Source organism: Poecilia latipinna, unplaced genomic scaffold (assembly GCF_001443285.1).
Source record: "Poecilia latipinna isolate Pla-1442-1.1 unplaced genomic scaffold, P_latipinna-1.0 Scaffold457, whole genome shotgun sequence".
Taxonomy (NCBI): Eukaryota; Metazoa; Chordata; class Actinopteri; order Cyprinodontiformes; family Poeciliidae; genus Poecilia; species Poecilia latipinna.
In genome coordinates this window covers 109,878-124,838 of record NW_015113073.1, presented here as the reverse complement: position 1 = coordinate 124,838, position 14,961 = coordinate 109,878, and the positions used below count along the sequence as shown (strand labels likewise).

Sequence of the window (14,961 nt, the reverse complement as noted above, 5' to 3'; positions counted from 1 at the left end):
AAAAAAAAAAAAAAATCTGAATACTATTCAGGGGGCCGGACCAAATGTGGAGGCGGGCCGGATTCGGCCCGCGGGCCGTAGTTTGGGGACCCCTGTTATATACTAATACGGAGTGATATATAATTGTGAAATGGAAGGAAGAAGATACATGGCTTTCAATATTTTTTAAGAAATAAAAAAAAACTACATTGTGAAGTTGTGATTACAACATGTGGAAGTCATTGAGTGTTACTCTGGTTATTCTAAATCATGTAATTGAAAAGTAAATCTACCTAAACTTGACCTTCAACCTAATCTGAGCAGAGTAATTAATCGTGGAAGCAGATAAAAACTTCCTGGTGACTCTATAGGAGCTCTCTGCTTCTTTCTAGTCGGGGCAGAGACACACGTGCAGTTTGACACCTTTGGTTTATCAAACCAATTGAGAATCAGCAACAGGAAAAGAGTTTAGACAGCTTTGGTTATCTTGCAAAGAAAAATGAGCAAATCTTTCCTTTCCATCTCCATACTCCAAAAAACTTGGAGCTGTCACAGCAGCAAGAAGCCACTCTATCAAGTATTATGTTGGTTTGTCACATGAAGTTTTAGCAAAAATGCAACACATCGTGTGGATGTAACATGACAAAGTGTGAAAAAGTGCAAGGTTGGTGAATAATTTTACACGGCATTATAAATGGTGTGTGATTTCTGCTGTCAGCAGTAGTTATTGCTCCAAAAATATGTGTGTGTCTGTTTGTAGGACAAAGTGTGTGTTTGCACTGCATGCTGTGGCGACTGAGGTTTGAAACGCAAGAGGAGAAATTCCCACAAGTCCTGTTTTATCCTTAAATGGGAAACAAAGTCCAAGAAAAAGGATGCAGGATGCGAACTCTCCCCGGCAGAAAAAAAAGTACGAGTCCCCACTCTCATCATCCTACCTGCTGATCCGCTGGTCATCTTTGCAGCAACCTAGCATGACAAAGAAGAGAGAAGGAGACAGAAATGCAGATAAGTACAGAAATAGAAGCAGCAAAATATACAAGTAAAGGGTGAATTTCCTCCAAAGCTTTTGGGAATGTAAACGCGACATTGGCCAAAAAGATGGTGCCCCGTTTTCATCGGTCCGCTCAGACTGCAACAGTAGCAATGCTGAGAAAATTACATTTCTTTGTAAACTCATTTCCTAGGTGGAGAAATATGTGGACTAGTTGTTTCCTTTAGTTAATTAATGCGGCTACATTCCTTTCATGGATTGGCTTAAATCCTAAAATATAATGTTAGATCTGAGAAAATGGGAAAAGATTTTTACAAGTGACCGAATCTACCTGTGTCCTCTCTTTAGAGTGAGAGATGAAGATGCAAAAACAAAATATCACATTAAAGGTTAAATATAAAGATGGACAGAAGAGCATATTATGGTTAAAGTCTGCTATCAACTCATAAAGTATGATATGATGAATGTGGTTCTGTTTTCAGCAGGTCATCTCTAGCAACCTGTTTTGTTGCTACCTTTTGTTGAATGGCCGCTGCTAAAGCTGAACTTAATTGTCCACCTTCTGTCTGCATTTTGTCTGAGTGTGAACTAGTGAAGGAGCATTACGACTGAGGCTAAAAAATCTATTTGTTCCAAGACACACTTTCAGAAATGTGCTTTTAGGGAAATAGGATGCCTAAAAGTCATACTGATACTCAAACGTTACATTTATTTAAATGTGTAGGTGTGTGTATGTCTGTGTGTTTAAGGAGGAGGGAGGGAGAGTTCGTTTGCACAGCTGTGCTTTATCAGTCACAGTTAGGGGGAAAATACACCCACCCCTGCATCAAACTGAGCGCCCCCTGCTTGTCCCTCTGCCTGCCTACCTGCTCAGTAAAACATAAGCTGAGCGCAAACGACAGTATCCTGTAATGGGGTTCATTCATATATAATGATCATAATGGGTTTCAAGTTAAAGAGAATGTTTCGTGAGATTTGGAGACACTCTACACACAGGACAAGCGAGCTGGTGGGAATTTAAGCCAGAAAAGATTACGCATAAATATTGTGTTTTTATTGAGTAATAAAATAAATAAATGATCAAATTGTACCTTGCTGTTGACCTCATCAGATTGGGTAACTACTGAACATTGCAACATGAGCTTTGAACTAATGCTTCTTTTTGGGCAACCAATTTGAACAACACCAGCTAACACCCATAAAGCCTCTTTAATGCTCTGAAGTATTGAAAAGCTTTCAGTTGAATACCACTGTGGCATAACTGGCATGATATGGAAAAAGTCGCACGAAACCAACTGTTGGCAGTCCTGTGCTATGGGGCAATGTTTTCAATAACATGTAGATATCGAATTATTTGATGCATTTCAGTTTAAAAAAAAAAACACACATTGTGCACTTTGCACACATTTACAGATGCATAATTTATTTTCTGCAGAAAATTAACCATTTTTATTTTTGTTCTGAAAAATCCTTCAACTTTACATTCATTCCTGCGTTCATTTCAAACGCTCTTCATCACTGCATTTTAATTTTATTTCCTTGTGTCATGAGTGGGGGTTGAAGTGGTGAGGAGAGAACGCTGAGACCCAGGTTATGGTGATGATGATGAATTTAATGGTGAAAATAAAGCTCTACAGTCCATACAGGCAGCACGGCAGAAACTAGCACACAGCTAAGTACCGGTAGCAACTGATACACAGGACAAAAACGAGAGCTAACGCTATCCAGGACTTTACAGTTCTACTGGAGCGGAAACAAGACGTGACTTAGACACAACGAACTTAGACACAGATTAACGACAAGGACCCGACGAGGAACACAGACAACAGGTGGGTTTAAATACAGACGGGGTAATCAAGGGAATACGACACACCTGGGGAGCAATCAACAGGGAGGACAGAGACTCACAGGGAACAGGACTACACAGGGAAAACAGGACTGAAAACAGAAGAACTCCAAAATAAACACACAGAAACCCAGGGATCATGACACCTTGGTAGTTCAGTATTTTTAAGAACTACAAACAAAACAAATAAAAAAGGCATAAAGAAGGAAATAAAATAATAAATAGATGAATTATTTATTAAGGTTCCATCGCCTGTGTTGACCAGTCCACTCCAATAAATTATGAAATGTATTGACTCCTGATTTGACAAAAATAACTGTTTTAACCGCTGTAAATTATGATTGTATTATAGAAATGTATTAAAATTCTCAGTTGTCAAAGCAGGTTTTAAAGGTTTTCCTTCCTGTGGGTATAAATTGACATGTGTGTGTCAGAAAATGTCCCAGATCAGTTTACATCCTTTCATTAGTTTCAAAACCACAAAAACAAAGGTTTGACATAGCAAACAAGCAAAATGATCGGCTTCCTTTTAGGTTCTCTACCTTTAAATATTAGCCATTTAGAAAACTAAGCCCTTAACCAAGTGGCGCTCTTGAAATTCAGAGGTTTAATCTCTTTAAAATGTTTTATTTCTTCACTCTGGCTGTCAACAATACGCTTTCAATCCAAATAGTTCTGCGATTATTACATTTTCAAAATCATACGAGTGATGTTCTTTGTAAAACATCAAGAAAAAATACATGTTGGCTTAAAGAAGACATTTCTTTTTATTCTCCCTTATCTGTCTGACTGTTGTAGCACAGTTGTGACTGTGCTGACTGGGCAGAAAGTGACCTTGTAAATTCTGCTGCGCGGAGCAGATCTGTCTCACCGCTTTACACTCATCTTATTTATAAAACAGCAGGGGCAGAATAAACCTTGACTGAGTTTCAGGCAGAGGGGGAACATGATGTAACAAAGGGACAGAGAGAATATCAAAACATAACAGATTTTTTTTTTTTTCAGCAAAAGCCTTTGTGTAAGATGTCAGGTAAAACAAGGTGACTCACAGATGAGGACAGAGGGTGATATGTCACAGTGTGCTCAAAAGCAAACCACAGATGTTCACTTCATCTCTTTCCTTATGAAACACTGGACCTGTGACCGTTTTTACCCAAAACAGGCTAAAGGTTTTACTCAGAAATCAGATTTGACTCAGCTGAGTGACTGATCAGTTTATATCGGTCTGTGAAGCTCCTGTGTGCGAGGTCAGCTTCAAAGTGCTTCATGAGTCTGTAATGCAATCAAAAGTCTGAGAGGAGTCACAGACCTGATGTCAGTATGAAAGAGCAAAGCAAAACGGGCCTCAGCGGCGTTCTCATGGGAGACGCTGCTCCAGACGGTAACCGACTTGCATCAGAAACTCTAAATCAGAGCAGTTAAAAATGGGCTGCTTTTTTTTTTTTTTAAGTTTCTCACTGGTGCAACCGGAGTGTCTCACCCAGGCATGACGAGCTTGGAGATGCGTAGGAGACGTGAGGGAGGAGCGGGTCAGTGGCCTGCTGCGGGTCAAGGGTCGTGAGCGGCATCTGGTCAGCGGCTCAGGTTTGTCTGGAGATTTGTGGGCTCCTTGATCCGGGCCTGTTCGGACTGTCATCCTGAACACAGTCTGGGCACCCTGGAGGAAAGGAGAGAGAGACAAACAAGCTAAGAAAAGGAAATAAAAATTTTTTACATCCACTACACCTAAATAAGATTTTAGCCGCCCAGATGAAAACAAAAGCATGTGGTTTATATGTGGATACCAAACAATGTTGTTCTCTTTATTGATCCGAGTTCTACTTCTGACCAAACCTCTCATAATATTTCATATCATATATTAAAAATCATAACTAGAATGTTCACAGTTTTGATCAGCTGTCAGTGGTGTTACCACGCTCAACTCTTTATGCAAATTTTGTAATCTTTCAATGTCTATGGGAAATTGTTTGCTAATTTTGTCAGATTATATATTAGTTTTTCTGGTGGGAAATCAGACAGTTTTATTTTTTTTTAAGTTTTTTTTATTTTTTTTTATTCTTTTGTTGTAATTTAAAGGTTTTGATGTTACACCCAAGAGCAACTTAACTTTGAAAAACACATTAATAATAGAGCATGCTTTGCACGCTTTCATTTATATAATACTATTCTATGACACCCATCCCTTAAAACTAAAACTGCACTTCTTATATAGTCTCCACATCTCTGGTTTAAGTCATATCTCTTGGATCATTGTCAGTAAATACAGTTTAAAGTTGTCAGTGGTGTTCCTCGAGTTTATAAACTAATACATTTTTACAGCTATAGGTCACATTTTTAGCATAGATGATACAGTTTGGGGTATTTTTGCTCAAGATCATGTTTGATTTTTACTGTTGACATTGTAATTTCTTCATCATAGCGCTAATAATAATTAGTGAGGAAACCAGGTACCAACTATTCAACTGTGCAGCCCACTATAATTGTTACTAAAGTTTTATTTTATTTGAGAATCACCAGAACAACATGACTTCTATCAACTTTTAAATGCTTATTATGTTAATCAGTGTAAGGGTAAATTCTGCAAAACTTAGCAAGTCTCCTGCATTTTCAGTGCGTACCAGCAGTAAGCAACAAAAATATTTATTATGTTTTAATTCAGGTAACCTTCATGTGTAAAACCATAAAGATCTCTAGCTCATCCCATTCAGCAGCAGACTAAACATGTGTCTCTTACCGCTCCCTGTGTCTTCATGCTGCCCGTCTCATCAGCAGGTCTGTTTCTCTGGTTTCTGTCCAGTAACCTGTGAAGCTGGTGACGATGTGAAGCGATTCAAGATTTAAGACCTTGCTGACAATTTATCGTTCCTTCTCACATTCTGAAAAAAAGTCCCACCCTAATCTTGGCTCTCCTTCCGCTGCCTGAGCTCAGCTCATTGACAACAGTGGAAAGTCCAATCCAGCCTGACCCACTCCACTCAGGTTCTGCCGCTACTGCCCACTTCAGTGGGAATACCCACTGATGTGCTTCCCGCTTGCCCCTTCCAGTCAAACACCGAGCTGATAAGATGCATGAGTAACTGATGGAGAGGAAGGAATGACTTTCATTTCTGTAGAAGAGGGTCTATTTCACAAATACTCACAAAGAGATTATTTTCTGCTTGTTTTGGCACACAACGATTCTGTTTTCAGAAAATTCCCTTCATGATCTTACAAAGGATTTCCATCATGGTGATGAACAATGCTGCTGCTAATGCTCCCATTGTGTGGCTGGAGATGAGTCAGCAACATGGTGCTCCACTATGGCAAAAATAAAAAAATAGAGATGAATTTTTCTCATTTTAATTTCTCTTTTTGGATGTTTCACGTGGCATTTTGAACCTGATATTTTTATTCATGCCTGCTTTTTAAAACATTAAGAGTCATTTAACCTATTGATCTTTTCGGTTACAACAAATGATCCCTGCAAAAGCCAAATGGTGCATTAGATATGAAATGACAGAAAGTTGTTTCCTAAATTATCCAAAGCATTTTTTGCTATCAATAGCTGAATGTTTTCACCATGAAAAGTCAATCTTATAATGCGGACAAGTTTTTGGAGCATTTAGTCCTGCAATAATCACGTTAAGGTTGGAAAATCAAATTTGTCTTGACTCGTTTAGTCTCAGCAATGGATTTTAGACATGGTTCATGTCTGGACTCTGGCTGGGACTCTTTAAAATGTTTATATTGGCTTCTGTTAAATATTTTTTTTTACCACTTGACCCTCGCAGTGAATGTCAGGGATCACCATCTCAGAAGGTCCAGTACGACCTGAGGCCAGGTTCTTTTCTGCGTCTTGTTTTCTAAAAAGAATTTTAATACGATCCATTTTCTTCCGGATGCACTGAAACTGACAACATTGTTTTTAAAACGGTCAAAGCATTACAATCCTGTCACCTGACATTGATTACCTCTTCTGCTGACATTGTCAGTTTTTGCCCCTTCTGACAGCTAAGATGTTTACCATAAACACTGAAGAGGTCAAGTTTTTCACAAACCAGATTCACTTCTGTGTGTCAAGCTCTGGCTTCAGTTGATACCACTGGGTGCATAAGAGATTTCTTATGGTTTGTTTTTGACGATATATATCTTTTTGCCACTTCCAAATAGATCAAAACAATTAGTGTGAATAACTAATAGTTATTCTACCAGCAGATTATTCCACCTGAGTTGTGGATCACTGCAGCTTCCACAGAGTTGCCAATGGATGGATATTTGGCTGCTTCCCTGATTAATGCTCGTCATGTCTTGGTAGGTTTGCAGTTTGTTGGTACTCTCCACATTTTAATTATTAAATTACACACAGGTGCATACTGTTTACAAATGATGCTCTTCCTGAAGGCGAATGAATGCACTGGATTTTATTTACTGGCAATTTGATATTTTAGCTGAAGATTGTGCAAACTCCACCTTTGGTAAATTTACATGTACTGAGGTGAGTTCCACAACCCACAGGTTATTTTGACGGTTTTGACATTAGACTGATCACTTATTCGTTCCCCAGACAATGAGGTTGCATGTAAATAGTTTTGAGTTATTCCGGTGAACAGTTTGCAAAGATCATGCAGGTCTCTGCTTGCACAGCGAAAAATAAATACATAAATAAACAGACTGATGCCTGAAGGAAACTTTGGCAGAATTTAAAAGTCTGTTATGCAACATCTTGAAATTAGAAAAACTAATTTCTATATATTTCCTAAATATGTTCTGCAACAAGCTATAATCCCACTTCTACGTGTCCACTCATACATGTCACGATGTTCATTAACGTTGCACTTCTGCACTGAATTAGCAGACAATGAGGCAAACTGCTAAATGTGTCAACATAATTCGTTGCACCGCTGTGTCTCTAACAAGCAAAACAGTTTAAATGGGATTGTTGTGGTGCAATTTCAACAGTTTTATGAGCATTCCTTAACTTCTACATGGTTTGAAAGCTATTTGAGGTTTACTCATTTACACTCAGTAAGGATAATGAAGCATCTGGAATGTCATGTAGGAAAAGAACAGCAGAAGGGTCACTGTGATCTTTTGGTCCACAAAATATGTTTGCTACGCCTTTAAAGCTCCAGCGAGGAATGATTTGACATCTGTTGTTTCTGTGGAAGCAGTTATTTTACCACATGAACGGCATGGAAATCCAATCGGATTATAATTTACTGTTCTAGTGAAAAATTAATGCACAGTCATCATGAGCATGGATGCCATCTCCATTTTGGATGTTCTCCTTTCCAGGGTGATTAAATAATTATAAAACATTGAACTATTCAATGGTTGGGTTTTTTTTTTTTGTTTGTTTTGCAGTGTTTCTATAATCAGCAAATTAAAAATGATAAATAAAAGCTTTCTTTAGGTTTAGCCTAATTTTTTAAATAAGTGATGCTGAAGGTTCTAAGATTGGTTTAAATTTAATAAACCTCAAGCCTCAGAAATCCTTATTAAAGACTGTTATTGTCTTCATTTGGTAATTTCTCCTCAGTGACCTAAAAATCTCTTAATGACTTGAGATATACTGCAGGAAAGAAAAATCTAAATTGACACAAGTTGGAAAAGTCAGCTAGATCCATTGTTAAACAATTGCAGATCTCAAGAATCAGTAATAAATACCAGTCATTAATTTGGTTGCCCTCTTTGGTAAGACTTGGAGAAAGACCCAAACTGTCACCCTTTATGAAAATAAATTTATCAGGATGATCTGGAACAATTTTGAACATGCAGCTAGATGGCTGGAATGTGGGCCTAATGGGGTGTTCCAGCGGGAAAATGATCACAAACATGCATCCAGACATCCAGGGTGTTTCAGAAAGGGATAAACCAGACCAACATTAAGCTTCTGGAAAAGCCTCCCCAAAGCCCTGACCTGCAAAACTCTGAACATTTGCATATTGTGCCTAAATGTCAGGTCCATGTCAGAACACTGTACCGGTTCTGTAAATCAGACTGGACTGCCAGACTACCAGGGGCATGCTGAAGGCGAAAGAAGTGATTCTGGCGTCTCTGCAGATCACTAAGGGAGATTTACCTAAACACAAATGAATGTGTATTTAGACACAGTGTGTATTTAGAGTGTATTTATTTTTAACCTGTATTGATAAGACAAAATCCTTAATTAATTCAAATTTGTGCACCAAACCTCTGTCTTTCAAACTCACTGAGGTTTCTTGTTGTTTTATCTCTCCACCCTGGAAGATATGAATATCCAGTCTGAGCAAAATTCTAATTATCTAAATAAATAGCTTGGTAGCTAAAACCAAGAGTCTAATAAATCGAATAAGGCGCAAGCCTGAAATGAAAGAAAAGGATAGTGTTTGTGTTATTTAAAGTTAGCATAGAGCGCTTTCAAAATGTATTACAGTTCTATTCATAACCTTGTTGTTTTTGCTCAGATGAGCCTGAGACAACACCATCTATATTCATGAAGCTATTCATCAATCACATGTGCTGCAAATCTAAATCAGGCTTACCTTGGTGCCCTGCTGCTCCGCCTTGACTCGAACATCATTTGTGTGGCAGGAATTAGAGTTTTGGATGTTTTGCATTCCCTCACTGAGGTGATCCAATTTCTTCATCAGCAGGATCATGGAGTCACACTGCTGAGCACACAAGACAAAAACCAAAATAAGTGGAAATGAAGGTAAGTACAGCTCAAGGTAGCAGACAATTCATGTGCAGCTCTTTAGATGAACCTAAAGCTCAACCCTTCTCTTCCTCATTCAGCCATTCCAACCTTCATTGCCTCAATGATCCGTTCTTCAGTCTGACTTGTGATGCAAATCAATAGAGATTCTGTGAGGACAACAGAATGTGCAGAATAAGAATAAAACCAAAGCATAGGCCTACAGGTTGTAAGCATTAATATACACAATGTGAGATGCCGGATGTGCCCATGCTAAAGTTATGCAAAGGTCTAAATCATTTCTGTACTTTGTCAGTAACTGGTGGTAATTGAGTCTGACTGAGATGCTTGTTCGCTGGCCTTCCAGGAAATGAACAAACTGCTTTGTTTCTGAGCTCCATTGCCAATCCCAGAGTCCCATAGGCTGATAGCAGCATATAAAGACCCTTTGAAGGAACTGCAGTCCAAAAACAGCCCCCTCACTCACACAGCTACATGCATACTCACAGGCATGCCCTCACAACACAACCCACCCACTCATCTACCCACTCACGCTCACAAACACACCCTTTTCTCCAGTCCCAAAACTATCATGTCGACCAGCTTAAAAAATATCTGCAGTAACTGCTTTGGCAGTAAAACCATTTCCTGTGTGTTGCGGCCCCCACATCCCCCAGATTCCTACGCAGCACAGGAGCACAGAGGGCTGTCTGTGCACAGCAGGGTGCTATTTTTACCCTCACTGTGGGGGGACAGATCCAGGGCGAGGTGGGGGAACTGAGCCACTGGAGGCTTTTCAGTTACAAGAATGACTGCCAGCATGTACACATGCTGAAAGTCACTGACACATAAATGTGCTAATGCACTGCAGCACACATAGACACACACAGACGCAGCAGTGTTGCTCTCTAAGTTCATGAAATGTTAATAAGATTCTGTCCAGAGCGTCCACAGGGGCAGAGGGCCTTTAATTCATCGATGCTTAAAGCAGCAATTCATTATTGGACTCATACAAAGGAAACAAACACTGTTATAAATAACTACTACGATGTGTAGTGTTGGCTGTTTTCAAGCGAATTTCCAATGAAAAAGCTAAGGAGAGGGATGAACCTCTCTTCATCTGCTGATGAAGGTGAAGGTTCATTTAGTATCCGGTGAACCTTTTATGTTTCCCTGTTTATTAGATTAGGGATAAGTCTTACAGTCAAATATTAAACATTTCAGCCTTTTTGCTGCATTAAATCATCTCTGATTAGCCTAAAGATTGAATGTTCTTTGGCATTTTACACCAGAATGCATTATTTTTTTATTTCCTATACTCTGTAGAGTATAGGAAATATACTCTACAGAGTATATTTCCTATATACTCTGTAGAGTATATAGGAAATATATACTCTACAGAGTATATATTTCTGTATATATACTCTGTAGTATATATACTACAGAGTATATATACTTTTGAGTCTTTTAGTCATAGACTCAATAAAAAAATTAAGTCTATGACTAAAAGCAAGCTGACAATTTGTTTTTACAAATCATTTGACTAGTAAAAAAGTTAAAAAGACAAATAAGTGGTTGTAAAAGTTAGACATCTATATCAAAAAAAGATCTTTCTAATGAATATTTGCTCAGTTACCAGTTACTGAATTAACTTTTTCGTAATTTACCGGTTAAACTCCAGGTCTCACAGCAGACCCACCCAGAAGGTTTTGCATAAAAGGTCTTAGTCTTGGACCATTTGTGATGGGAGTAAATGCTTTTTAGTGTCAGACCTTGTAAAAAAAAATGCAGATTTATTTATTATTTCTCAGAGATGTAGGAAAACCAGAAGAGTCTAAACGCCTTAGTAACTGGAACAACAACTGCAAACCTTAAACTTTTAAGCAGGTGTATAAACAGGATTTTCTGCAAGTCCTCCAGCAAGGGATTGTTCAGCCAAACTGTGGAAACATCATCACAACGGAGGTGCAGGCAGAGATAATCCTTTCATTTCAGGAAGAGAGGAGGGAGCAGAGTGCAAGAGGACCGTTATGGGAGCGTGCCAGAGACTGGGGGTTGGGGTGGGAGCAATCTGACAGGTGTGAGAACAAAGTTAGGGACACATTCGCTTAAAGAATGACTGCTGGTGCAGTGCATGCAGGGTTATAACAGATGCCAGGCAGTGCAAGAGGAAAATATGAAAGGAATTTATTACAGGCAGTATTTCTGAGATAGAATAACTCCTAATTGGACATCTTCACTTTTCTCTAAAGAATACTAACTGTAGATTTACTACACTAAAAGAAAAAGGGAAAATGTTGTTTTTGTCTGAAATAATCTTCGCAGAAATCAGAAATTTATTTACAAAAACAATGTAGTTAAAGCCTGTTAATGTTGCAATGTTTATATTTCAATATTATTTACAGCATACAGTCTAAATCAGGACATTTTACTAGTTAATTTATCACATTTTAACAGTATTTTAACTGAGGTCATTATGTACAAAGATCCCTCATTATTATGCAGAAAGTCTTGATCCTAAGCAGGAATGAGGTCATTTTAAATTATCTGGAAATGTTCGACTTCGCTGCCCTCTAGTGGTACAAAATGTATTACAAGAGAGGTTAAGATTGTGCATAGTTCGTGTTCACGGTGGTTCACGACGAGATTGAACTTTATCATTTAGTGATTGATACAGTAAAGAAGAATGACCAACAACAAGTGACATGAAAAACATGAACATGCCTGAACTTTTAAATGCATTTTGTTGCCTTACAGCCAGAACCGAACCTTCAATGTATTTTGTTGGAACTTTTGTGTCGCAAACAGACTATCGCAACGTATTGCATATCTGTGGAAGGAAAATAAAACATACTTTATTTTATATATAAATTAATTCTGTAAAGTGTGGATATCAGTTTAAAACCTCCGATAAGCCACTCACCGACACAACAAACAGGTGAGAGAAGGTCCTCTGTTTCTGAAAACAAAAGTGAATGTTTGGCCCCCAAGCAAAATACAATTTTTGATGTAAAACTACTCATTGCCTCTTTAAATAAGGTGGTGGCAGCATCAGGCTGAGAAGATGTTTTTCTTAGACAGGAAATGGGAGCTGACAAGAGGTGATGAAGGATGGAAAGAGTTAAATGCAGCCTTAAAAAAGTTAATGTGCACAGAAGTGCTCATTCAATTTGACAGAAGACTGACTTTATGAAGGGAAGAACCAATAAAAATGTCAGTATCTAGATCAGCAAAGCTGGTTGGACACATACCACAAAAACCTTGTCGAGGAAAGTTTTCAAAAACTCTGTACTGGCAAAATTATCCACTTATTTTTCTTGGTTTATAACCTAAAATCACAATATAATGCTTGTGGCAGTAATTTGACAAAAGCTCAAAGTTTAGGTATACAATGAAATACTGAGGTCAAGAAAAATACCAGCTGTTTTCATTTACCTGCCGTGTATCCTCTTCCTCCTTGCCACCTGCACACTCGGGTCTCGTTTTGCTGTTGGAGGTCTTTGGCCGGTCAGCTGCAGGGCCATGAGGCAGAACCTCTGGCCTCTTCCTCAGAAACTTTCTGTTTTTGTTCAAACTCCTACGATGGCGACTGACCAGAAACTCCTTGTACTGCAAAGTTTCAGGGAATTCATCAACATCAGCATCTTCATCTTCACTCTCTTCTTTGGAAGTGGAGGAGGAAGAGGAGGACTCCCTGCCGTCAGAACTCTCCTTCCCAACAGCGGCATGGCTGCCTTCATAATCGCAGAAAACAATCGCACTTGGCTTATGTTTTACTATTCGAAGCACGTCCGGTGAGGTGTCCTCTGACGAGTTCACGCACTCAAACAGATGGTTGTCACAGGACGTGTCCAGGAGTGGTGAAAAGGCAGAAGGGATCTCAGCAGGATGGGGCGTCACCGCGGGGCGCTCTTCCTGCTGCTCAGGTGCTGCAGCTCCTCTCTGTTTCACATTCCGTTCTAAAAATAGAGGACCACTCCGAGCAGCATCTCCACCGTCAGTGTCTGTCACCTCTATGTCCTCTAGAGCAGATCCGGAAGGCGTGTAATCACTCTCACTGAGGCCAGACGTGCTGTCGATCTTCAGATCCTTCCAGTGTTTAACGTGGCTGGCCACAGGATCCAGCGTGGCATCAAAGAGAGAAGCAGGCCCAGACATGGCTCTCAGTTGGCTGTTGAATTGGGGAGGGGGGGAAACTTGCCCTTGCACTTCACTTAGAAAGACATCCACAGCCTGCGGGTAAATATGCCTGTTAGACTGCTCTTGATCAGGCGGTGCAACCATCACTGCCGATCTCCTCCTCGGCAACTGCAAGTCCTGCTGTCACCATGACGTCGCGTTATTAAAGCAGTCCGACGAATGGAATCAGGTGAAGCTGCTGAACTTATGCCAACAGCTTGGTGTGGACCACAATTGTAATCCCCAAATGCTTTGGGTTTCCTGCACAGAGAAGAATAAAAGACTGAGTTTTGGACAAACTCGCTCACGCTCACACGTTTTCACATGTGCAAACTATGAATAATATGCAGTAGGCATGTGTTTCAGTCACAGAAATCTGGATTTGCAAAGAGAAGAAAGTGAAGACTGAAACTTCTGCTACAACTCTTGGGTGCAAGGCAGCCATATTGGATTCTGAGGCTGGCGTTTGTGAATAACCTCTGACCTATTCGCAACAAATTCCAACACAGTAAAATTAAGCAGCATCAATGAATAACACATTTTTCCCCAGCCTTGTTGTAACTGCATTTCAAAATGACAGTATGGAAACACTTTAACCTTTAACAACTCTGAGTGTACAGAGATGACAAAAAAAAAAAAAAACTAGTTGCTAGTCATTAAATTGAGCTTATGATGATTTATTGATCCAGCCGTAGCTCCCTAACAATTAGGTTCCCAGATAATATCTTTTAGTTGGTTTTATTTATTAAAAGAGAAAGCTATCCAAACCAACTTGGCTCTATATGAAAAAACAAATGCACCTAAACTTTATAACTGCTGGTGCCTCCCTTGGCTGTAACAACTCCTATCAAACTATGAGTCTTTTACATCATTGCAGAGGAATTTTGGCCCCCTCTTCTCAGCGCAATTGATTTAATTTAACCACACTGAAGAGTTTTCAAGGACAAATGGTCTGAATAGGGTCATGCTAAAAGTTTTACATTTAGTCCAGGCTTGGACTTGACCAGTCATTTTCCTCCAGGACTACAGGTTTGGTAGTAATTTTGTGTGCTGAAAATGAACCAAAACAGTTAATAAATTATTTAAGAAGGAATGCAGATATACTTTCACATTGGAATTTTGTTTTTACTCTAGTTATCTTTGTAATGTTGAAATTTGTTTGACGATCTGAAACATTTTAGTGCAACAAAAAAGCAAAAGCAGGAGAAATCCGTGAGCATGCAAAAACTGTTTAATGGTAAGATGCACGGAATAGCTCAGGAAAAAATATATATAATTTCTTATACATTTTGCAGATTGAATGTGATC

The 14,961-nt window shown here is 39.1% G+C and overlaps 1 protein-coding gene across 3 annotated transcripts in view; it reads right to left on the bottom strand.

Moving 5' to 3' along the window:
* Positions 1–14,961, bottom strand: part of stard13a (StAR related lipid transfer domain containing 13a) — a 75,407-nt gene that overhangs the window by 59,913 nt on the left and 533 nt on the right. For 2 of the 3 annotated variants that reach the window (XR_001425810.1, XM_015038914.1), the window contains exons 2-5: positions 12,910–13,914; positions 9,323–9,451; positions 4,300–4,476; positions 918–948 (exon numbers count right to left, since the gene is read on the bottom strand). Coding sequence is in view for 2 of the 3 variants with exons in the window: in XM_015038914.1 (XP_014894400.1) it covers positions 918–948; positions 4,300–4,476; positions 9,323–9,451; positions 12,910–13,758 (1,186 nt within the window). In the remaining variant the exon portion in view is untranslated. Of the gene's footprint in view, positions 1–917; positions 949–4,299; positions 4,477–5,553; positions 5,914–9,322; positions 9,452–12,909; positions 13,915–14,961 lie in introns of those variants that run through there. The other variant, XM_015038917.1, reaches the window with a different exon arrangement.